This window comes from Magallana gigas, chromosome 9, assembly GCF_963853765.1.
Source record: "Magallana gigas chromosome 9, xbMagGiga1.1, whole genome shotgun sequence".
NCBI classification, from domain to species: domain Eukaryota; kingdom Metazoa; phylum Mollusca; class Bivalvia; order Ostreida; family Ostreidae; genus Magallana; species Magallana gigas.
The window spans coordinates 24,942,929-24,967,897 of NC_088861.1; the positions used below are offsets into that span (position 1 = coordinate 24,942,929).

Sequence of the window (24,969 nt, forward strand, 5' to 3'; positions counted from 1 at the left end):
TTTCTGTCAGATATTCAACAAAAAAGCTATCTGCTAAAAAGTATAATCAATTCCTAATTGATTTATATTTTTTTTTTTAAATTAAGCGAAAGTTTTGCTTAAGGGGGTCTAAAAACTTAATTGAGATCGATCTCTATGACTTAGGAAAATATAATTTAGCGGCCGATATTTGCATAAACTTAATTAAATGCTTACATAAGATATAAAGGTAAATTTTCATGTTAATTCATATATATTTGTGAATTATTTTTTGAAACGTTACAAAGCAAAATGCTTTTTGTGAAATGTATTTTGGTCTGTAGACATACGTTCCTCCCATGAAACAACAAATCCTTTGGTATGAATATGCTAAATAACAATTGTATTTAAAAAACCGAAGGAATTGTTTAACAGGGGAGGGTGGGGGATGTTTTTAAAATATATTCCTTTTTTTTAGTAAAGAGAGCTATTTTAAACCAAAATACAAGGTTATCTTTCTTTGTTTGACCAAATCATTTACATTTGATAAAATTATATATATATATATATATATATATATATATATATATATATATATATATATATATATATATATATATATATAATTTTTAAAATATCAATTTAATTAGCTAATTATCAAAAATGACTTTTAGTTAGACGGCTAGACAATGCTACCGTTCGCAGTTCTTTACATGACAACTTGTAAGTTAAGTTTTTACACCCACCCAGTAAATTCAAAATGTAGAACATGACAATACCATTCTGATAGATTAAAGCGTGTGCTTTACATTTTACAACATTCTTAATTTTTTCAAATATCATAATTTTATTTTTTCTTCTCAGTACCCTATCGATGAATTCAATCATTAAAAACCCTTGTATTCGATTATCTAATTGCTATGATGAACATTACTTAGGTCTAGTATTGTACTAGTATTGAACATATATGGAAATCTTTAAGTTTTTATACGGGCTGAATGCAATCACCAAAAAAAAACAAAAAACAAAGTACTGAAGTACTGACAGGAGTTGATTTTATTGATTATTTTTATGCTAAAATTAACGATATGTTATGAACAATTTTTCTAATATGATTTTTTTTTGCTTTTCCATGAATTCCAGGCTACAGGTATAGTATGGTAAAATCCCATTCATAGTCATCTAATTTGATGCAGAACATAGAAACGTATCATTTGTTAAAATTTCAGGTCAGCTGAAATTTCAGGTCAGCTGAAATTTCAGGTCAATTTAAATTTTCAAGTCTTTCATATTTTTTCGTAAATAATTCAGATGGATGTCATTTCATGATATTTTTCTACCAGATTTCATATGGAAATATAATGATCACACACACAGTCATTTTATATAACGCAAAACATAAAACTATCTCTTTATATACATGTACAGTTTCAGGTCATTCAGGTATTCATAGTATTTCACGTCTTTCATATATCCCGGTCCAAACACTGTTTCACTTTCGGTTTGTCAGAGTAACTCCATAGGAGAGTTGATTAAAACCAACTCCCAAAAACTGCGGTAGACAAACTTAACCAATAAGTGTTTAATATTAAAGTCCAAACGACTGATAATAAAATTCCATTAATTCCATAACGTTCGGGCTTTTTACAGAAGAGCCATTTTATTTCATAGATAAAAGATGAAAAAAAATGAAACCAGGAATTAATTTCATATAGAAGAAAATTGGCCTCTTGCATTAATTTTGGCGGTTAGGAATTGGTTAATTTCATACAAATACAATGATTTTTTGTGTTTTTCTTTGCATCCTATTTTGGGTTTTCCTAAACTTTCTAAATAATATTGTTGTAAAAGTTCATGCATTGCTGGACGGTGTTTGGTGCTAAAAAAAAAGTTATTTGTACTTTTGGTTGTATCACGGCTTCTAAACGATGATAAGTTGTCCAACAGAGAATAAATTTTATTTTGCTTCCCAAGATTGATTTGATGGTTTATTTGGGGTACAGGCGACTGTATTGCCCAATTTCTAAAACTTTTGTTTCACATATGTGTGTCACTGACAAGTCGGTCGTTCTCCCCATCACCTTCCCCGTCCTGAATGTTTCCAGCACGGCAAGATCTGAACTTCCTGACGATTCTCCTCAGATTCTCTTTTCGTAGTATCACATAGAGCCACGGGTTGAGGTTGGACTTGAAGTCAACAAGCCTGACCAGCCACAGTTCCAGTCTTCCTGTGCAGCTAGTGACAACGTTGACTGATCGTAACAAAATGTCCACCTAAGGCGGAAGTTAAAAGTTTATTTAAAGGATCTGTATACTTGACTCAAGTGCAACTTTTTGCTTGTCCCAGTTTAGGACGAAATATTTTTTCTGTGGAAAAAGGGCTATTTCTAATTAATCCACAAATGGATTAGGTCAAAGCTTTTTTTTTCTTTTTTCTAACCGAGTTAGTACATGTACATTGTTGCTGTAAAAAAAATTAATCAAAAATAATACTTCTCAATTTTGATATTTAATTTTTCATTTCCAACTGACTATTCATGTCCCAGATGATGTAAATCGTAAATTTACAAAATGATGCTCAGATTACGAAATACTTACCAGAAATGGTCCCCAACACAAAACATAAAAAGTCAAAGACGTCATCAAGAAAATGTTAACGTGAATATCGTAATATCCCGTGATTCTGTCGGTGTCCACAAGATGCCCACGGAGCTCTGGGTCCCTGTTTGACTTGCACATAATGTACAGATGTAAAAAAGCCGTGTAAATAAGAGTTAGGATTCCAGTAAGTGAATACACTAAAGCAGTGGCGCTGCTTCGCGGCTATGTTAAGGCTGCCCGATTAATTTCACAGCAATATGTAGAAAGTCACTTGTCTGTACTTCATAAGATATGACGTCATAGTTAACTTTGACGTCACGATCTGCATTCCTTTCGATCGTTCTTAGGGAATGTATCGTAACGTAATAAGTGATATTCATTGTGCATAATAAAACCGCTTCATTCCTTTACATAGACACTGTTGTAAATACTAGTGATACCTAAATTCAATATCACCGATATGGAGTATAAAAAAATCAACAGTTTTAAAGCTTCGTAATAGGTAAAAAACTATTCATAAACTAATGGTTTTGAGACCCCCTGCTACGTGTATTCTAATGAATTGTGATATGTATGTGCATATAAAAAACGGCTTGGCACAAGTGAAAGATAAAAATAATCTTAGTATATTTTACGTGAAATCGGAAGAGAAAATAAGTACCACTGTGAATCTTGCTGGGGGAAACCTACAGATTGGCCCGATTTTGTGTAAATCGAGCCTAAAAGGTAAAAATGTGCCTAATTTCGATGGCGGTGCGAAATGTTTTGACAATATTTCAAATAAACGAAATATTTATATGAACCCCCAGCAAGAACTGCAAAATACATTACTTATCGAAGGATTTTTCATAAAAATATTTTTGATTTAATGTCATTATTCACTTGTGCCGATGCGATTTTTATAGATTATTTACCGTGTTAGAATACACCCGTCACGTGCTTAAGAAAAATATATGACGTCTCAAAAATTCATCAAATAAGGTGTTGGATGCCACTATTAACTTATGTAATAAAAGTTTAAAGAAACTCACTCAGTTAAAGCATTTTTCGATAATTAAAATAGTATCATTTTTCGATATATATTTAGCTTCGGACAGCCTTAACATAGCCGCGTTCCAAAATCTCTCCCCGATACTTCGATGAAGCACCAAGATCTCGGATAAAAAATTTCACTATCTCCAAAGATTAAATGAATAGACGACACAAATGCCGCAACAACAAACAACGCAAAGAGAGCAAAAACATAGATTCGGCGATTTCCATCCATTGTATCCAGTTGACGGCCCATGATCTGTGATATATGCTGATCTGTTGTGATTCCGGCAATTATGAGCCCAGAGGAAATTTGGGTAAAGGCGTAAGAGAAAGACATGAAATTGCATTCGACTTTTGAAATTCTGTGCGTGAAATGAGATCCATAACTTAACACCTCAAAAGGGAACACTGACACTTGGTTCACACAGTCGGACATCGCCAGAGCCAAGAAAAAGATGTAGAAGGAACGCCATTGATGTTGCTGGCGGTTCATGCAAATTGTGCAAAGAGCAAGTACATTTCCTATCACTCCAAAGGCGAAGAAACCGTAGGCTGGAATAGAGGACTCCTGTATGTCCTTTGAATGTTTATTCAGATACCAGCATGACATGTTCGTTCAATCCCAGTGTCATCACTTTAATATAATATAGTCAACATATTAAAATGCATTGCATTGTTTCGTTATACCATCACCGGTATACAGTCTGTACATATTCAACAAATTTTTCCGGTTATATTTTATTGAAATATGCGCGTGATTTATGACTTGCATGCTTAACATCCGGAAAAATCATATTATAAATATTAGTAAGGACAGTAAATTTTGAAGTGGTATTTTTCAACAATAATATACATTTTAGTGATTCACTTGGGGGGTGAAAAAAGCGACAATTGAGAAAAAAATACATTTGCAGGTTATAAAAAAATTTTCTGCAATGGTCGATATTTTTATAACCCATATAAATCATCAAAAAAAAGTACATAATTATTTTTTGCATCTTTCTTTTAAAATCTTAATGTTAGATTGATCGTAAAAAGTAATTTAAATGAAGTTAATTACAATTGTTAATGTATGTACGAGAGTACATTAAAGAATTAGAGATAAATGAAACAGTCAGATCGTTTTCTATGGATATTTGATGAATCATCTTCAAAACGTATATGTACAAGGACGGTTGTAAACTATTTTAAACACGATTATAGCACGGTCAGCCACTACCTGCACTGCATATAGTGGGTATTGATGACGTATAACAGCTATATATTGCGTCATAAGCAATTTTTTTCATTAAGATTAAGTGTTTGTGACGTTATATTGAGAATTCGATGTTCGTAACAATCATTCCTTTTAGATACGCAATATATATGCAAAAAAGCAAATTATATATCCGTCATCCTTAAATTAGAGTTCCATTTTTAACTCGATAATTCGTTATAAAGTATTTGTATATGGACCTTGGCGGTCATTTCTCCTTCAACTTACGTCAAATAAGACCATCTCGGGTCAAATACGCGTTCGCTCTTCACCTTCCCCTTCCTGGGTGTTCCTAGCGCAGCAAGATCTGAACTTCCAGACGATTCTTCTCAATTTCCCTTGGGCAGTAACACATAGAACAATTGATTGAGGTTGACTTGAGGTCAACGAAATGTGCCAGCCATAGTTCTATTTTTCCTGGACAAACTGTTATTACGTTGAATGATCGTAATAATATATCAACCAGATGAGGAAAATGTGGGATTTTTTTTCTCAAAATCTTTATGTTGATTTATCCTGCTATAGGATAAATGTATTGTAGTCAATAAATCAGTTAATCGTTTTCCGGTTTATAAAAAGTAAACGGTCCAACCACATCTATACAGTTACGTATAAATTCCGTAGATAAAAAATTTATTCCTATAATTAAAAAAAGCACATTCGTGTTTGTAATGTATACGGATTTACAAATAGTGGAAAATCGTTTTCCTTTATCTCAACTGTATATATATATATATATATATATATATATATATATATATATATATATATATATATATATATATATATATATATATATATATATATATATATATATATATATTGGGATACCTGTTGATATTAAGGGGATGTGCGGACATCTTGTACATTATAGAATAAGAATGTAAACATTTCTTGAGCTGGCTTGTTTCTGCTTGAAACCGACCAAATTTAAACTGTTGCCAACAGATAAAAAAGCAATAAATATGAGGTTTTACATGATGTTTTGTATGCAAATTATGAACACATGAGCAAAACCATGCATTCTTTGACCACTTAGAACTGCGCAGTTACAGACTTAAATTCAAGATTGAAAAATCTGAAAGGAGGTCGGTGTTGTCCACTATACAACCATTTGTTGAGGAAATAGGTCTAAGCTTGCTTATTTAAGTATTTATCCCAAAGTAGGGTACCCTATTCTTAAAATAGGTTTCAGAAACTATCAATTCTCACAAGATAGTTTTGTCTGTGTCTATGGAGGAACATTGAAGTTTTATTTTCATTGAAAGATATATCTTTATTTTTTATTGAAGACAATCACTTTTTCCGAGTGATTTAAAAGGCATTGTTTTATTCTTAATGCACAGTTTGCATTAACATCAAGCTAAGGAACCTCATATTCACTGGCAACAATTTTTGGTCAGCTTTGGGCAGAAACAAGCTCGCTCAAGAAATGTTTACATTCTTATCCTCAAATGTACAAGATGGCCGCACATCCCCTTAATGTTGATAAAAGTTGATTATAATCAAAATACTTTCACAGTTTAAGAATTTAAAATTATACAATATTTATATTTTATTTATACACTATGTTTCTAAATTTTTATAAAGTTTGGAAAGGTAAATCTTATGATAGTCCCAGCGGGATTCGAAATCATGACTTAAAGATTCGTAGTGGACGCTCCAACCCACTTGGGCTACAAAACAATTATCAAATTATACTTGATTTTATTGCTTATTTCGATTGGAGGTAGGTCACAATGTGTAGGTATCCCGTACAACCTGAATATAAATGTATACATGTGTATTAGTAGTATATTGCGCGTTATTCAATTTGTCTGCTCACCTGACAGCAATTATTGACACGACGACGTTAAAAATAAATCATTCATTGCTATACTGTATTATTATTTGTCTACGTATTGTTGTTTTTAATCTTTAAACAGGTACATTATAACTAAGATTTTTTTATTTCGAATTCGGATTTACCTGTTACTTTGATTCGAAATGCTTCCTTAACACTCCTGCGCATGCAAATGAGTGCATTTCATAACAGTTCAAAGTTGAATTTAATTTAGATTTCCACTTATTCATTCTTTCAAAAACTTCCTAAATATTTACCAGACAAATTGATTTTAAGTGGCTGTTATATACATGTATAGTATAACAACATTCTGTTCAAGCGTCCGTAGAAACTTTATTTTGGAATAAGTACATGTATTATTCTATAAATTATGTGCTTTATATATCATGGAAAATTTGTTTTAAACTTTTGGTGAAAGAGTAGTGAGTAGTTATACCATACTGATAGATTACATCGTGAACTTCACATTTTACAGCATTTATTCTCGATGTTTTTATATATTATCATAATTTCTTTTCTCTTTTTAGTCCCCAATTGATGAATTCAATCATTTACAAACCTAGTGTTCGATAATATATTTGCTATAATCAACATGTACATATAGAAAAGCATTTATATAGTTTTTATACGGGCTGAATGCAATCATTAAAAACGAAAACTGCAGGACGAACTTAGAGAATAAGTGTTTAATATTATAGTTCAAACAATTGATCGTAATAAAAATCCTTTAAACTCCATAACTTTGGGCTTTTCACAAAAGTTCTTTGCATCCTATTTTGGTTTTTCCTAAACTTTCCGATATAATATGGTTACTAATGTCCATGCATTGCTGGACGGTTTTTAGTGCATCAGTTGCTAAAAAATGTTATTTGTACTTTGGATTGTATGGCGGTTTCTAACCGATGATTAGTTGTCTGTAGTCTAGTTGTCCAACAAAGAATAAATCTCATTTTGCTTTCCACGATTGATTTGTTGGAATGTTTAGGGTACAGGCGACTATATTGCCCAATTTCTAAAACTTTTGTTTCACATATGTGTGTCACTGACAAGTCGGTCGTTCTCCCCTTCCCCGTCCTGAATGTTTCCGGCACGGCAAGATCTGAACTTCCGGACAATTCTCCTCAGATTTTCCTTTCGTAGTATCACATAGAGCCACGGGTTGAGGTTGGACTTGAAGTCAACAAGCCTGACTAGCCACAGTTCTAGTCTTCCTGTGCAGCTAGAGACAACGTTGACTGATCGTAACAAAATGTCCACCTAAGGCGAAAGTTAAAGCTTATTTAAAGGATCTGTATCATTATTTGATTCAAGTGCAACTTTTTTCTTGTCCCAGTTTAGGACGAAATATTTTTTTTTCTGTGGAAAAAAGGGCTGTTTCTAATCCATCAATAAATCAGGTCAAAGCTTTTTTTTTCTTTTTTTCGGACCGAGTTAATACATTGTTGCTATAATATTTTTTTAATGGCACTTTTCGATTTCGATTATATATTTTTCATTACTAAGAGATTATACGTGTATAGGATGATGTAAATCATTAATTTACAAAATGGTGCATAGATTATGAAATACTTACCAGAAATGGTCCCCAACACAAAACATAAAAAGTCACTGACGTCATCAAGAAAATGTTGACGTGAATATCGTAATATCCCGTGATCCTGTCGGTGTCCACAAGATGGCCGGTGAGCTCTGCGTCTCTGTGTGACCTGCACATGATGTATAAATGTAAAGACACGGTGTAGATAAGAGTTAGGATTCCAGTAAGTGAATACACTAAAGCACTGGCGCTGCTTCCAAAATCTTCGCTTGATACGTTTATGAAGCACCAAGATCCCGGATAAAAAATTTCACTCTCTCCAAAGATTAAATGAATAGACGACACAAATGCTGCGACAGCCCACATGGCGAAGAGAGCAAAAACATAGATTCGGCGATTTCCAACCATTGTATCCAGTTGACGGCCCATGATGAGTGACATGTGCTGGTCAGTTGTGAGTCCAGCTATTATGAGACCGGAGGAAATTTGGGTAAAGGCGTAAGAGAATGAAATGAAATGGCATTCGTCATCTGAAATTCTGTAAGTAAAATCGGATTCATATCTTAACACCTCAAAAGGGAACACCAACGCTTGGTTTAGACAGTCGGACATCGCCAAACCCAAGAAAAATATGTAGAAGGAGCGCCATTGGTGTTGCTGGCGGTTCAGGCAAATTGTGCAGAGAGCAAGTACATTTCCTAACACTCCAAAAGCGAAGAAACCGTAGGCTGGAATAGAGGTCTCCTGTATATCCTTTAAATCAATATTGGACGTATTCTGATCCCAGCATCCCATAGTCGTTCAATTCCAGTTATTGAAAACACTTTCACTTCCTTTTTTCCAATGGATCAAAAGGCTCTTGGTATACGATAGTTTTGGTATATCGGACCTTACCTGTACTGCCTCTTCAAACAAATTTCCCGACTGTTTTTCTGAAATCTGCGGGTGATAAATATGACATGACGTCCTAACATCCGGAAAACTATGCTATAAGCATTATAAAGGACAGACTATTTTGAAGTGGTACTCTTAAGTATTACAACGCGCACTTTAAACGTCCGCAAACTTTTTTATTTGTGATGACTTCATGTAGAGGTAAATAAAGTTCATTAATTGCGGCCATTATGTATTCTGTATTTACGAGATTATTCGAGTTTTACGTACGGGAGAGGCAATCTAGATACTTAAAATTAAAACTTCCATCCGCTCCAAGGTTTTCGATATGTCGCGTGACATATCGAAAACCGGGGAGCGGATGGAAGTTCTAATTTTAATTAGATTGCGGGAGAGGTTTCCTGTTAATCCACGTGGTATATATTCGACATATTACTGATGGCCTCTAGAGATACTAAATTGTACACCTCGGTTTCGGTATTGCATACAATCGGTCGACCTTCTGGAGTCGATCTCCAGTTGACTAGCCTACGTCACATATTCATGAACCGTAACAATCTAAACAGAATGCCTTGGATGTATTATAGATACGGTCATCATGCAAGTAATCTGACTTGATAAAAAGAGCTCCCCATTATAAAAGTGCTATAAATCAAACTATATATCAACCATGTAAGGTGCATGCATTATACATGTAGGTCAATTGGTTTTACAAAACGGTTAGTTCAATTTTTAATACAGTCATGAACAAAAGTTAAACTATGCTTAATTTAGTAACTGTTAGCGTAAATTAGAGATACTTTTTAAAAGCATTTCATTTTTTCGATGCTTTCAACCATGCACGAGACATTATGACAGTGTGTAGACTTTGACGTACGTAAGTCTAAAACTGCTTCATTATCCTGGCTCCTGATCCCCCCCCCCCCCCACACACACACACACTAGCTCCTCTCCCACTATTTTTTTTTCAATTCTATTTTGTGGCTATTTGTGAATTGTGCTTGTTTAATATTAAACAATAAAATGCAATGCTTAATTAACCCGTGTTAGCGAGTTCTGTAAATGTTAAGTCGCATGCAATGCTTTCATCATCATTTGATTAATTCTACGTAAAATGTGCATAATCATACATATAAACGTATCATATTAATTCAAGATATATAAAATCTAGGGTATATTTATTATATGTTAATTTTATATAGATTATAAACCGAAAAAGTGTGGTTTTCTGAGAATTAAATTTTAATCATTTTGCTTGCTGCTCATGATGTGGCCTAAAATGCTACATATATGAAAGATCATTAAAATGACATTTTCCATCAAAACACTTCATTTACATTGATGCCCAACCCACCCCCTCCTTTCAGATATCGAGTTTTTCTCTTGTTGTGATATTTAAGAAAGAGAGGAATTATATGGGTGGACACTCCCTCCCCGTAAAAAAAAAGAATGAAAAACTGCTTGATCAGCCTCTTTGCGTAACACTTCATTACGGATTTGAAATAGGGTTGAGGAACTCTTTAGACAGTCTTATTAGAATTTAAGATGAGATACCCAAAAAGTTTTCCCTAGCTGTCCTGAACATATCAACCGTCACTACTCGTCCTCCAAGTAGATACGACTGGAAACATGTACATGTATGGTTTTGGCTTTTATACACACCGGATGTAAATATTGTATTCTTCAACACGTGGGTTGACTAAGCTGTCAAAAATGGGTAAAGTTAAAGCTTCGAAAACAAAACAAAAGGACCAGGACAAGGTTAAAATGATGGTTGTACCGTGGAGAAATAAGTAAGCAGTCAGTTGTGTATCGAAAGCATATCGACAGAATCATTTACGGATCAGTGCGAACTGTAACAATTTTGATAAAATTTTGTGTTTTTTTAACTGTTGTTTGTATGACTAGAATTAAAAGAGAAAGTCAAGTACCCTTCACACTTTAACGCTGTTTAAAAAATCGGTTATTTTATCTATTAATAGGGTATTAATGTGTCTTTTACATTAAACAGATTATTTATTTACTTACAGGGCAGAGTTTAGAGTGGTTTATAATGGCATATACTCGGACGAAGTTGAGCCCAAAAGGCAGGCAATGGAGAAAATGTTAACATGGCAAAGCAGGTATACTATTGTTCTTAGTATACTTAGGTATTGGCCTAAGACTAGGTCTCACCAAGTACCATTTCTTATCAAAGCGATGGTTAATGCATTGTTTAATGGTCAGAATGAACAATTGCATGGGCACAATGCCCAAAGTTCACTTTAGACTAGATCTGGTCATGGCATACTATCGGGATGGGTACGGTTTGTGACAACGTTTACGCAATTTGGATGGTATTATTTCACATTTAAATTCATTACATAAGGTTTCTCTAAGCACTGATGATAAAGAATTAACCAAACAGAATTTCAAGATGTTTTTAAGAATTGTTAATGGAGGAAGTGCAAGATCAGTTAAGTTATATATTCACACTTCTTGGCCAGTAAACCTGTTTACATTTTAACTCAGGAGTTTAACCTCAAATTCCTTTGATGTCTTGACCCAAATTAATTTCAGTCAGTTGAACCTATTAAACCAAAACAATAATGAGCTATATTATTGTTTTTTGCTTAAATTTTTAATTAACGTAACAAAAATGTCATTCATTGATTTTAACATGTATGTTGTTTTGTTTTATATAGGGCACTCAGCAAGTTACCGATTGCTATAGAAAGCAGCATGGCCCTGTGTAGAGCTTGCATCTCTCATCTGCTTGCCATAGAAGAAGGCAATTTCAAAGACAATTATCTGAAGCTTGTGTATGAGTACAGTATGGCCATCATTAGGTCAGTTTCATTATTGGTAAAAGAATATATACACTGTATTTTAAAAAAAAAATGCCTTTAGTTATCATACATGTAGGTCAGATTTAATATAAAGTAAGGCTATTTCATTACACATTTAAGCAAAAGAATACCTAAAAAAAAAATATTAATAGTTCAAGAAATGTCTAATTAATGAAATATTAAAAGAAAATTTAAGCACATGCACTTGATTAATAGTATTCATATGCTTGACATCGTTCTGCATTGTACTGAAATTTTATAAATATTCTTGCTTGTTTTCTATCACTTCTTCAATTATTTTAATATTTTTGTATGGGATTTTTTTCAGATTTGTAAACAATGTTACAGAGTTGGGACAAACTAAAGTACACAGAATGCCACTACACAGGATTGCAGACAGTGTATGTCATTAGATTACAGTATATAACAGTACTGTAAATTTTTAGTTAAGGTGGAATAACACGTCATCACATTAAAAGGATTTTATCAAAGGCAACATGTAAATTACACCATAGTCAAATGGATAAAGTGTCGGGCTTGTGATCTGTACATCCCGAGTTCGAATCCCACTAGGGCTTTTGTTGTTACTTACTGAATTGAATTTTTTAGATACCCAAACTGTAAATTTTTCTCTTATTTGACATATGTACAGTTAATTTATCATTAAAGCTTTCGATTATAATCAAATAATTTACTGTTAATTTGAGTGACTATTTCCAGGTGTGTTATTCCACCTTAAATAAACAAGGCCTAGGGGAATTAATATCCGCATAAAATTGCGAGAAACACATCTCTTCAATTTTAAAATCTCGCTTTCATTTTTCTGACAGGTATATTAAAACCAAATGAAACTATAGCAAAAGTTTTGCATTCACATTTTTCTTTACTTCTTGCAAATTGATGCCAAACAATTGAATTGCAGAATTAAGCACTTGTGTACAAAAATCTGGATGTATGTGTGTACGCTACTGTAAAAAAAATAATAATAAAAGCGGGATTGTAAAATCCCTAATGAAGGTTTTAAATTTTATGTTTTTAAGCAGATTTTAATTCCTTGCATTTAATTAGGAATTAACAGATTGTAGAAATGTTGTACTTTGCAATATATTTTTTTTATTCCTGCTTGTCTGCCAGATCTGCAATGTGGTTGTATTTTCACAGTTTGGGATCCCCAGCTGGATTGTAGAGATGAGACATAATGCCACACACAGGACCATGCCCTCTTTGTCCGAGCTCACTGCCGGAGCAGACTGGATATTAGAATGGCTGAGGGTAAGAAGAAAGGGGGGAGGGCGGGTGTCACATTTACACAGCCTTATATTATGCCCTCCATGATCATATGAAATTCATTTAATTTACATCAAGATTTTCACCTGATTTTCCACAATATTTTATGAACCAAACATGAAGTTGAATTTTTCCATGTAAAATTCAAGTGAGTGTTAAACTCCTGTACATTTCATTCACATAAGTGATTCTGTATGGTTTTTCAAGAGATATTTTGCCATTTTCTTTTCTAGGTAGACTTTTGGGATGCACAGTATAAAATCATGGAAACGATAAAGCCCAGAAAGAACTTTAACTTTGAGGAGGACAGGGAATCCATTGACAGAGCCATTGAGAAATACATGGCAGACACCTTCAAGGTAACTTGTCTGATTGTTGTCAAGAAGAGTAACTCTTCCTGAATTAAAGATTATTGAAAGATTATTTCCCTTGATACACTTGACAGTTGCTAAGATGATTGCATTAAAGATGCAAAACTAATGCATTTAATGGTAATGTGTTTTAACAATATTAATTATTTAATAATTGTTTAATTATATTATCAAATATATGATGAATTTATTTTTAAATAAACCTGAAAAGAAGACAATAAATTTCAGATATGTTAATTCATATTCTTTCATGTTTAGTGAAATTTGCAAAATATATAAGTTAAAACAGACTTTTATTAAGTTTATGCCTTAAACTAATGAGTAAGGAAAATAATGAACCTGGGTAGCGCCAGGTTCCAGAGTATTTCTCTGAGGAATTTGTGAAAGGGCACAGGTCGCCCCCACGGTGACCCGCCTACTTCAGCGGGATGCCTGGGTAGATGTGATCTGCCTGTCCATAATTAACCAAAATAGTAGAACATCAGCAAGATAATGAAACAGCATGCAGATCACATGCATTGTAGTACCTCAAAATACCGGTACAATTACACCAGAAGCAGATTTTAATTCTAGTTCTATTGTAATATGATCCTTACTTTCTTTAATATTCCAAATCGTTCTTGATGTATTTTTTTAAAAATAAACCAATTGAAAGCATCATGAATTCAGGAAAGATAGATGGATCCAAGGCATTTTTTATTAAAAGTACCTCTGAAGTACATTTATGGATACCATTATGTCTGTGTGGTAGAAATTCATGCATTGCTGATTAATTATCATGCAAGGAATGTCTGAAATGTTATATACTTGGATACATCCTAGGTTTATAAATCAATGAATTTGTAAAAGCAATATGAGCTGCAATTTTCATGTTGAAATTTGTTTTGAAGAAAATGTTATTTTCTATTAAAATGACAAAAAATATCATGGTTTTAAAATTTCTGTTAGCTCTGTTTTTGTGGGAAAAGCCATTAAGAAGCCTTAATTGGAGCAAAATTGAATTATTGTCGTCCTGTACAAAAATTGATCTGCTATATATTCCTTATAAGTGAAATCTTTCTCCTGACAAAAATTAATGATTTTTTCAAATCTTTTTAATCATAAAAGTTTAAGTTACAGGCAGACTTAGTATACTAGCAGGTTTTTGAAGCAAAATAAAATTCAGAAAACACAGCTCATATTGCTTTAAATAAAAAATAGTAGGTAAAATGTTTCAACTGTTTAATATATAGGGGTTTTTTTTCTATGTGGAGTTCTCTGTTTACAGGCCATCAGATCAGGAGAAAAAGTGGTCAACTGCTACAGTGACTTACTGCGCCTGGTAGAGAGACACAAGTATGTATAGTACTGTGGTTTCATTAATTTTTGTGGGTATCAATTTTCGTGGATTTTCTGAAAACCACAGTTTCAAGGATACGTAATTTCGTGGCCAATGATCCTATCAATACAAAATGTTTGTTGAAAATTGAATTTCAATGAACATTTAATTTCGTGGATCAACTTAACAACGAAATCCACGAAAATTGGTATTCAACGAATATTGATGAAACCACAGTATCCAAAAAGAAAAGTCACTCCTCATTCATTACATGTGCATTAATTGTTATATAACTTTAAGTATATATTTGAAATCCAAGAAAAAAATAGAAAATACCATGGTTATTGGTAAAGGCATTTAATATATTTGATTTCCGTTGTGGTATAGAATACAGGAATTCAGTTATCCTTGTAATATATTGAATTTTGTTTGTAACTGGACATATATTTTAAAGTGTAAATTTACATGGATTATTTTACTTGTTTTTAAACCATGTAAATCTGTGGTGAAAACATTGGGTGTTCTGTATTATTCCATCTTCGTTGTGCCAAAATTGTTTGAGTAAGGAAGTATGGAGTTCTGTGATCACAAAACCTTGACTTTGTGAAGATGGTATTCTTTAAGCAAAATGAATCGCAACCTTTTGTTAGGTTTAAAACTGTTTAAGCCTCATGTCAGTTTTTTGCAGATTCAAAACTCTGTGAAATCATGCATATACATGTAAATCATTGTTGCTATTTATTTTTGCGCGACCAGTAGGTAACCCTTCCCATTACATATTTAAATATTTAAGTGAATCCTTGAAAATGCAACCCCTTGAAACTATGAATTAATAATCTCTTGAAATTTGCCCAAACAATTTCTAATGATTTCACAGTATTTGTTGTATAAGGATCTAATGTTTGGTGTCTGTTTGTAGATCAAAGATGTTGAGCAGCATTATGAGGAGGGGCCGTTTTATTCCCACACCGTCACAACTGGAGGAACTCGGCATCGATGACGAAGGTATTTTCATAAGAAATAAACAGCAAGTCAAATAGTTCACTGGAATATGAACTTGGTTGGTCATGCGTCCAAATCTTGTGAAGCCTGAAGGCTTCTCAAAAGATTTGATAATGTTTCAATGAAGTTTTTATACCATCAAATCATATAATCATCAAAGAAAACATTTTATTGTTTAGTAAAGCAGCTCGCAGGTAACTTCAGACTTTTGTCTGAAAATAAACATTTTAGCTTAAAAATGTATTTAAAAATTATATGTTTCATGTCGTGCATTAAATCAGAAAAATATAGAAATTGAAAAATTCTTTGAAAATATTTCAACAATTTCTCTGAATTTTTATGTTTCTATTTAAAAGAAAGATTGTCCTAATTGACAGAAATGAATGTCCTACAAACTTTCTTTAAATAGCACAACGCGTGCATGTTAAGGCTTCCCGATTGATTTTACAGCCATGTGTAGAAAGTCACTTGTCTCTACTTCATACGATATAACGTCATAATTAACTTTGACGTCACGATCTGCATTCCTGTCGATAGTTTTCAGGGAATATATCTTTAAGTTAACGATAAAAGTGAACTATGTAAAACCAGACTGAGTATAAAACCGTATGTTTCCTTTACATAGATGCTGCCGTTAATGCTAGACATACAGAATTCATTCATATTAAAAACAAGTATCAAATAATCTGCAGTTTTAAAGCTTTGTTTTAAGTAAAAGACTATCTATAAACTAATGGTTTTGAGACTCTCCCTGCTACATGTAAACAAATGAATGAAGAAATTTTAATGCATGTAAAAACCAGCTTGGCGCAGGTGAAAGATCAACACAATTTTAGAATATTTTACATAAAATTGGTAGAGAATATAAGTCCCAATGTGAATTGAGCTTGGGAAACCTACAGAATTACCCTAATTTTTTATAAATCGCTTTTGATTATAATAGTAAAAATGTGCATGATTTTGATGATTTTGTGGAATGTTTCAACAATATCTTCCATAAACGAAATATCTATTTCAAGCCCAAGCAAGAACTTCAAAGTATATGACATAACCAAGGATTTTTCTGAAAAATATTTATGATTTATGTCATTAATCACCTGCGCTGATGCGATTTAAATAGATCATTTATTATATAAGGATTCGGCGTCACGTGATTACATAATGTATGTCGTCACAAAAATGCATTAAACATAATGTTTCACATCGTTGTCAATAAATGTTACATAGATTTTAAGAAATACTCCCGTCAAAGTATTTTTGGGATGATTCAAATAATATTGTTTTCCAGCTGTATTTTAGCATCGGGACGCCTTAACATTGCTGCGAAAACCTGAACTCTCGAAGAAAGAGAGACGCATGTATTAATAGACAATACAATTGTATCAGTTTTATTTAAAAGTTGGCAGAATTTACTTTTTCTCATGTTAGAACTGATGAGTTCACAACAGCTCAGGATTCCAGACGTGTTAGGGAAACTGTGGGGGCCATTGCTGAACATCCTGCACAGGACCAAGTTGACCTCCGCTCTGGTTCAGCTGATGGTCACCATGGTGACAGATAAACAGAATTTCCAGAATTATTTGCTGTGCAGCTGGCTACAGAAGATCATCCGCTCCAACGCCAGCAGTGTCGATTTTGAAGAGCGTAAGTAACTTGGTTGTTTTTACAGTACTTAGATATAAGGACAGGAATATTCTTGAGGTTCCATAATCATTCTGGAATATGAGGACATTGCTGTAGTCAAGCTGAATCATCTATCTTATTATTTACAGTAAAACTCTCAGGCTCAATTTTTTTAAAAATAATGTATTTTATTAATTTTGGATATTTAAGTATATTAATCTCTGGGGGGTTTTTGTCCTTATTTTTTACTCATTTTAGTTAATCTATAAATCCATGGTCTTGCTATGTAAAATGATTGCCATCAATCAGATCGTATTTTCTTGCTATGTATGCAATAGAATGTGATAAATCTGAAAGGGATTTTCCTCTCTATAGGGAATTTGAAACCTGGCAAGAAGAAGCTATACAAGTACAGGCGACACATTCCATACCGACTGGTCCTACAGAAACTACTGCGCCGCCCCAGCATGTACACACAGACCCTCATCAGACAGTGAGTGATGCATTTATATGTACTGGCTCCACCGTCACCAAATTTTTAAAAAAATCTCTTAACTCAGTCTTCAATTAAAATTGTGAAAGTGCATGCTAAATTTGGGGTCAAAACTCATACTTGAGTCTGATTACTGGCTTGAGGAAAGTTGATGATGATGACGGCCGGCCTGGCCGCGGGATCATGAAGCATTTTTAGTCTTAAGTCCAAATTATAATCATTTATAAAAATTAGAATTTGTCATAAATTTTCGATTATATTTTATAATTACTAACACAATATAGGTACGCATTTTAAACGAATTTCAATTTTTCAAGGTATTCATTTACGAGACAATAAGACAGTGTACAAATTTTGACTTAAGTTTAAGATTGCTTCATGATTCTTGGGCCAGGTGTTCTCCAAAAACTTCTACACAGCCTTAGGGGCTATACACAGGTTGTCATCAAACAATAGCTGTTTCTTTATCAGTCCATGTCACTCATGTTAACAGTTCTGACTATAAAAGAGGATTGGTAAATATACTCCTGGTTGAAATTTATCCCTTTTATTTCTTCTCCTCTGAAAAAAGTATTAAAAATATCCCTTTCTTTGTGTATGGAGAGGCTTATATTGGCTTCAATCTGCTGTTTCATCAGATCGATGTACAGTTAAGATTTTCTTTTGTTTTCTGTACACACCCTGTAAGCTCCCCATAAATATGAAAAATTTTATTGCTTAAAATTGCAAACAATCATGTCATAGTGTAAAAGCATTACATTATATGTTAAATGTTTTTAGTTAAAAGCAGCTTCTGCAAAATCAAATACTGTTAACCAACTTTTATTCACGAGCAAAAAAATTCCGCGAAATTTGTGTCTCACTTAACTTCTTGAATATTTCTCACCGCGAACCAGCCCTTGCCGTATGATTTTAATAACAACACAGGTCTAGATTAGCCAGTGAACCAGTAAATCGCGAAATAATGTCTTTGTGAATAAAAGTTTGTTTAAAGTAAATCTCTTACTGTCAGCTTTACACATAATAGATACAAACACAGATAGCTTGAATTAAATGTATGCTACATGTAACTTGTTTAAAAATCAATTGTGGGCAGACATTTTGCTTGCTTAATATACATGTATATCATAGGTGATGATGCTTGTTCTTTAGGTTACTTTCCTTGCAAACACCCCGAGTCAGCCCGCCAACAAAGAAGAAGATACTCAAGCTTCTGGACATTGTTTGCGGAAAGTCTGTAAACAGTAAAAGCAGTGACCAGAGTGAACCCTTTCATTCTGTATTGGGTAAGGATATAAAAACCATTTTTGTTCTAACATGTTCAAGGAATATTAGTTTGCTTTGAAAATAGTGAATATTGATGTCTTGCAATTTTGACAAAGTGGTCTGAACTGTTGGGTTACTGTGAATTCCTTATATTACGCGAGTACTTAATTCCGTGATCCCGCTGTTTTGTATCAAATCGCGAGACTGAATATAAAATCGCGAACGCAGAACATTTATCAATATTTCTTATAGTTCCCAACTCTAAGAAAATAAAAGGGTGGTTTTAAAATCCACGAGGCATGCTTGTCGCGATTTTACGTGGATATAAATTCCTCGCATTTAATTAGGAATTTACCTATTATAATAATAAATAATAATTATTATAATAATAATAATAATCTACGAATAACCTGATCACGTTGCCTGATTTTGTGAGTGTCTTGTATTGCACTAGATGTGGACTTACAACTACGCCCTGCAGTCAGTGAGGATAACACAGAAGAACACAAAGATTCATTAACTCCTGCCCAGCAGTTCTGTCAGTCTCCATGGGTCAGAGATCAAGGTAAGATTTTGGGTTATGAAAGTGACTGGGAGCCCTTTGAAAACCATGCAGTCAGTAAAACTTTGGTACATGTGTGACAGACTTTAAATCAAAGCTGATCGGGGGAGAGAAAAATATTCTTTATATGTGCAGTACTTAATTTTACATCGAGAAACAAGGGGTGATGTTGTTTTATTACCTTTTTGTTGTACATGATAAATCGACTCCGGCTGATAGAAAAAGGGCCAAAACCGCATGATTTATAGAAACTAAAGTAATAAAAGTCTAAGATGGAATTTTCAAGCAAATAGATACTGATGTGGAAAGTTTGATGCATCCATAAAGAACAATTCATACAACTTCACATGTAGTTGACATACATTTATCTTGCATTTTTCAACGTAAAAGATAATTAGAGCGAACAAGCTTGTATTGAATTCTTGCTTACTCTGAAGTCAGGTTTATTCCTCTAAGTCTCTAATCGAAAAGTTTGTAAATAATCAAATTAGATTGCCCTTGGCACTTCTCTATACTGTAGATTCCTTATTTTACACGAGTTATGCTAAGTACTGTGTTTCAACCATTTTGCATCAAATCGAGAATATAAAATCGCAAACGGCGAATCTTTTGTTACAGTTTCATTAAGTTAACATCTTTGAATTCAAACAAATAAATGCAAGATTTTAAAATCTGTGATTTTACTCAGATATTAATTCCTTTCATTATATTAGGAATCTATAGTAATAATGTTTTGCTGCATTTTAAATTTCTCTTTTTAGATATCCTGAACTGGGACCGTATTCCAGTGGGTGCCCTGGATCTGGATTCAGGAAAGATAACTCTGGTGGATCCAGAGACATTCCCTGAGGAGAGCAGAGAGGTCCAGTCCAGTATGGGATGGTGAGTGCATGTGAACCTAGTGGGTCTCTTGTTATTGAAATAATAAAGTGTTGATGCCATTTAAAATCTAGTTTAGAGTTGAGTGGGATATTTTTATTTTTAATGTTGAGTACAAGTATATTTTCACCTTTTGTTGTACTGCAATTTGTTCTTTATTATTTTAGTCTCAGATATTTCCATTAAAAAAAAATTAAAAAAAAAAAAAAAAAAGAACTGTAAGCCTGAATTGAAGAAAATTGTTTTCTGTGTAGGCAATTTTCTTGGATGATTTATCAGAGAAATCCGCCTAGCAGAAATGATTTTATTAGTTCAGATTAAAGGAGGCCTAAGTGATTGTGAGATAAATTTTGACAAAATGAAGTATTTTACTTCAATAATCTTTCTTTTTTTTACATTCAGGATGAAGTGTGTAGGGATCCCAAGAGGCATAGAGGAAGGAGATCCTGGTGTAACACAGAGAGTTTGGACGACTGAGGAGATGAATGCAGTGAAGCATGCAATGGGGCTCATCTAGAATTCTCACGAACTAGACGATCGGTGACAGGAGATAAATGCAGTGAAGCATGCAATGGGACTCATCTAGAACTCTCATTTGCTGGACAATCAGTGACAGGGAACAAGAACCAGGCTTAGTGGTGGTCAGCATGGCACCAGCAGTCCATAGGTTCCTGGTTCAAATCCCACTGTGGCTGCTTCCGCTTCATGTTCCTTGGTGCAACACTAGGCATTTTATCTAAATACACATGTTTGTGCCTGACTGAAAAATAAAACTAGAGAATCTGTGGTGAGAAGACAAAGCATAGGCATTGTTTACTTGTCACATCATGTAATCAGGGATTTGAGCCATTTTCTGTAAACCTTTTAAATGCTGTATACATTCGAACAGACTTAAAGACTAAAGCAGCGAAGAGACTTGGACTAGTGTCAGTAAAGGCATACATAACAAATAATTGCACTTGCAAAACTTTTTTACTGGTAAAAAGGCAATCTAATTAAAATTAGATCTTAGATACCCTTGTTTATTTACTACACAAACGATAAGTACAAGTGTCGGTTTTTTTTGTACTGTAGCATAGCACCCACATGTATTTAAAAAAAAATTACTGTTTGTTTCAGGTTTGAAAAATTGAAAAATGGTCTCCCAAATAACATGTCATATTTTGCTAATGTATTGTTTTATATTTTGTTTATTATTTGCGTAAATACAGCATTTCCTGTATTTGTTAATGAAAAACTTAATCATTTACTTTTAAATCTTGCTATTTTTTTATTTTGGGGGGGGGGATTATTGACAACAAACAGTGCATGTATAAAGTATGTGTAACTCACCAAGTTAGAAACTTACCTATCTAAGAACAAAATTTTGAAAAGGGGCTATATATGCTTAAACCAATTACAATTTTATTGTGCACCCGTTGCCTATGTACTACTGATTTAATTTGACATCCTTCTTTTACCGTACTAACTAGTACTTTGGGCCATTTCAAAATTGTTCCTATCCAATGTTAAAGAGGGAAGGTTGAATTTTGATCTTAATATTTTGACCGTGAATTTTTAATCAAGAATGAGAAATGGTACAGTGTTTTTGTTGTGAGCGATGTTGCTTTTTATCAATATGTTTTAATATTGGAGAGGGGAGAGATGGCAGCAGCATACACATTGTTGAAAAGTTATCTCCTCTTGACTGTTCAAAAAAAGTTGTCTCCCCTTGACTTCATTTGTTGACATATTAAAAAGTTATCTCCCCTTGACTATTCATTTGTTGAATGAAGTTGTTAAATATAATAAAGAAGGGGTATAAAAAAGAAGCTGCATTGTTTTTATTCACAGAACAGTAATAGAGTCGAGTGAATGTGTACCCTGCTTACGGACAATTGCCAACATAATCTGGTTAATGAAATATGATGCGGAAATAAGGGGTTGGCATTTAATCATAGCTTACGCATTATTCGAATTTGACTGAATCTGAGTTTTGCAATTAAACCTATAAAATTTTTAATTTGTTTTCAGATATCATTCTTGTTGGTGTATTCCTGCTATTAGATTACTTTTTTATACTCCTGCCACCTTCAAAGTACATCTCACGTTATTGATTAATTTATATGCCATGCGAATAAACGCGACACATAAAGGCGGGCTAATTGTTCTCTCTCTCTCTCTCTCTCTCTCTCTCTCTCTCTCTCTCTCTCTCTCTCTCTCTCTCTCTCTCTCTCTCTCTCTGGCATCAACAAGTAAAAATAATATTCAATACACTAATTTTTCATACCTTAAAAAAGATGAGATTGTGTTTGAGCGGAATTAATTTTATATTGTCAATTGATTTGATACTTTTCTGTTTATTTTTCGAAGTCTTTTGAATTAATTTACCGATATTTGAGCGACACTGTCTACCGGTATGTGTTAGATACATTTCTTTTGTACAATCTTTTTAATGACGTCACCAATTAAATTGTCAACCGCCACGTATCAGCAGGCGCGAGGGGGTGGGGGTGGGGGGCAACTGTTCTACATTCATTTTTGGGGTGGGGAAGTGTCTTTTCTTTTTTCCCTTCTTCTGATCTTCTGACGCGCGATCCATTCCATTAAGAGTACGCGGCGGATGTCAGAGAGGAGGGAGGGGAAATTATTTTAAATTGTATCCAAGCTAAAAGTTTGTTTTCATACATACAAAATTAAAAAAAAATAATAATTCCCAATAGACAAGCTTCGATCATTATTCCTATATATTCAGAAAGACAATTATGTAAATGACTTATGTCAAGTCTTAAACACAAAGGTCAGAATCGTTTCATTTGGGGTTTGTTTTTTTTTTTTTTAAACGTAAACGGGAAATATATGTACATAAAGCATTAACATAATTTAAGTATTATACTTTAATCTTAAATTGACAGATTACATCGACTTTGTTATATCTCTTCACAATTTAATGTAGATTTAAAAAAAAAAAAAAGGAGAATTGGAAGTGTTTAACAGAAGTGATTAAAATTTGATTTGGTTTTTTAAACTCTTTGTGTCTCTTAAAGAATCGAGAACTTCGTGATCTGTGGACGGCATCGGTTTTTATCCCCAGAAGAATGATATAAAAGAAGACTCGTGACTCTCTCTGACGTGGGCTCGGTAGGAATCGTGACTCCACCAGCGACTGGTACAAAAATCGTGTCTGTTAAGTATTAATTAGTCTGACCGGTGATGATAATATATAATAGCTGATGTGATCGCTCTATTTAGTAGGCTTGGGGTCGATCTAAAAAACAACGATGATGCTGCGTTATGGAACACTTTGTAATACTTAATGTACTCAGAAAAAAAACAACGCAGAGAATAACTATTGTTTGCTTCTCATAATGGAATGAAATGCACCATTTATTATAACCTCTCTCTCTCTCTCTCTCTCTCTCTCTCTCTCTCATGAATGCTACATCGTGAGCAGGCGCAAACTCATCTTGTGTTTTTCATGAGACGAAATCACGCGTACGGTCTGATTTTCTTTCTGCTTGAACGATATCATTGTAAAAGCAAAGCTATATACTATTATACGTCGTGTCGTAATTTGATGTACCTGAAGATTCATAAAAAGAATTTGAACAGGTTTCAACAGAAATACATGTATATAGTTTTATTCATCCAAAAATAAACATTATGTCTGCTGTTTCATAAATAAAACTGTTATGTACCGTATATATACCTTAATTATATGTACATTTTACATTCATGATAAGCATCCATACGATCCGATCGTGCAATCTGTGCACAGTTTATGTTCTTTCCACCGAAAAGGGCACAATAATTTATTTTAAGTGTGTGTGTGTGGGGGGGGGGGGGGTAATTATTATTTTTTAAGTAGTGGTTGCAGTTTTCATTGGGTAAACACGTATTTAGACTCTAATAGGGCATCGTAAACTTTAGACTGATTAAACAAAATCAATACAAATAACATGCTTGAACATATTCATTTCTAAAATACTTTATTTCCCTTTAATTTCATGAATGCAAAAATCCTTTAAAATGACCAAATAGAAATAATACTCTGCGTCTGCGTTTTTTAAAATGGGAGGCTTTATATAAAAAGCTTTGCACCTTATTTTATATTCGCCAATGACAACCTGAGGTAACTTTAATAGCCATCGATTACTATCTGACGCAACACACCCCCTCCACCTTATTTTGGTTTATCTCACAAAAAAAGACGTTCATTAATCTTTAAAAAAAGACAT

At 33.4% G+C, this 24,969-nt stretch overlaps 2 protein-coding genes and 2 non-coding genes across 4 annotated transcripts; 2 read left to right on the forward strand and 2 right to left on the reverse strand.

Annotated features, from left to right (window-relative positions):
* Positions 1-991: 991 nt before the first annotated feature.
* Positions 992-2,771, reverse strand: LOC105327941 (uncharacterized). Its single transcript, XR_010709228.1, has 2 exons — positions 2,557-2,771; positions 992-2,232 (listed from the first exon to the last, which is right to left on the reverse strand). It is a non-coding gene; the product is annotated as an uncharacterized protein (transcript).
* Positions 2,772-7,000: 4,229 nt separating this feature from the next.
* LOC105327940 (prostaglandin E2 receptor EP4 subtype) lies at positions 7,001-9,283 on the reverse strand. Its single transcript, XM_034479057.2, has 2 exons — positions 8,266-9,283; positions 7,001-7,949 (listed from the first exon to the last, which is right to left on the reverse strand). The coding sequence occupies exons 1-2, from the start codon at positions 9,022-9,024 to the stop codon at positions 7,719-7,721; spliced, it is 990 nt and encodes a 329-aa protein (XP_034334948.2). The 5' UTR covers positions 9,025-9,283; the 3' UTR covers positions 7,001-7,718.
* Positions 9,284-10,758: 1,475 nt separating this feature from the next.
* On the forward strand, positions 10,759-22,565 carry LOC105327942 (ribosomal biogenesis protein LAS1L). Its single transcript, XM_066071610.1, has 14 exons — positions 10,759-10,916; positions 11,154-11,246; positions 11,808-11,951; positions 12,280-12,352; positions 13,113-13,223; positions 13,472-13,597; positions 14,877-14,944; positions 15,847-15,932; positions 17,358-17,573; positions 17,928-18,045; positions 19,198-19,331; positions 19,766-19,876; positions 20,635-20,755; positions 21,155-22,565. The coding sequence occupies exons 1-14, from the start codon at positions 10,837-10,839 to the stop codon at positions 21,267-21,269; spliced, it is 1,596 nt and encodes a 531-aa protein (XP_065927682.1). The 5' UTR covers positions 10,759-10,836; the 3' UTR covers positions 21,270-22,565.
* LOC117692334 (U12 minor spliceosomal RNA) lies at positions 13,914-14,063 on the forward strand. The gene has a single exon (XR_004603755.1). It is a non-coding gene; the product is annotated as a U12 minor spliceosomal RNA (small nuclear RNA).
* Positions 22,566-24,969: the final 2,404 nt, after the last annotated feature.

Bases quoted from the DNA above. Each gene is read 5' to 3' on its own strand.
- LOC105327940 (XM_034479057.2), bottom strand. From the start codon at position 9,024: ATGGGATGCTGGGATCAGAATACGTCCAATATTGATTTAAAGGATATA. The intron at 7,950-8,265 runs GTAAGTATTTCA...CTTTCGCCTTAG, and splicing joins TGTGTTGGGGACCATTTCTG to GTGGACATTTTGTTACGATC.
- LOC105327942 (XM_066071610.1), top strand. From the start codon at position 10,837: ATGGGTAAAGTTAAAGCTTCGAAAACAAAACAAAAGGACCAGGACAAG. The intron at 19,332-19,765 runs GTAAGGATATAA...GTATTGCACTAG, and splicing joins ACCCTTTCATTCTGTATTGG to ATGTGGACTTACAACTACGC. The intron at 20,756-21,154 runs GTGAGTGCATGT...TTTTACATTCAG, and splicing joins GTCCAGTCCAGTATGGGATG to GATGAAGTGTGTAGGGATCC.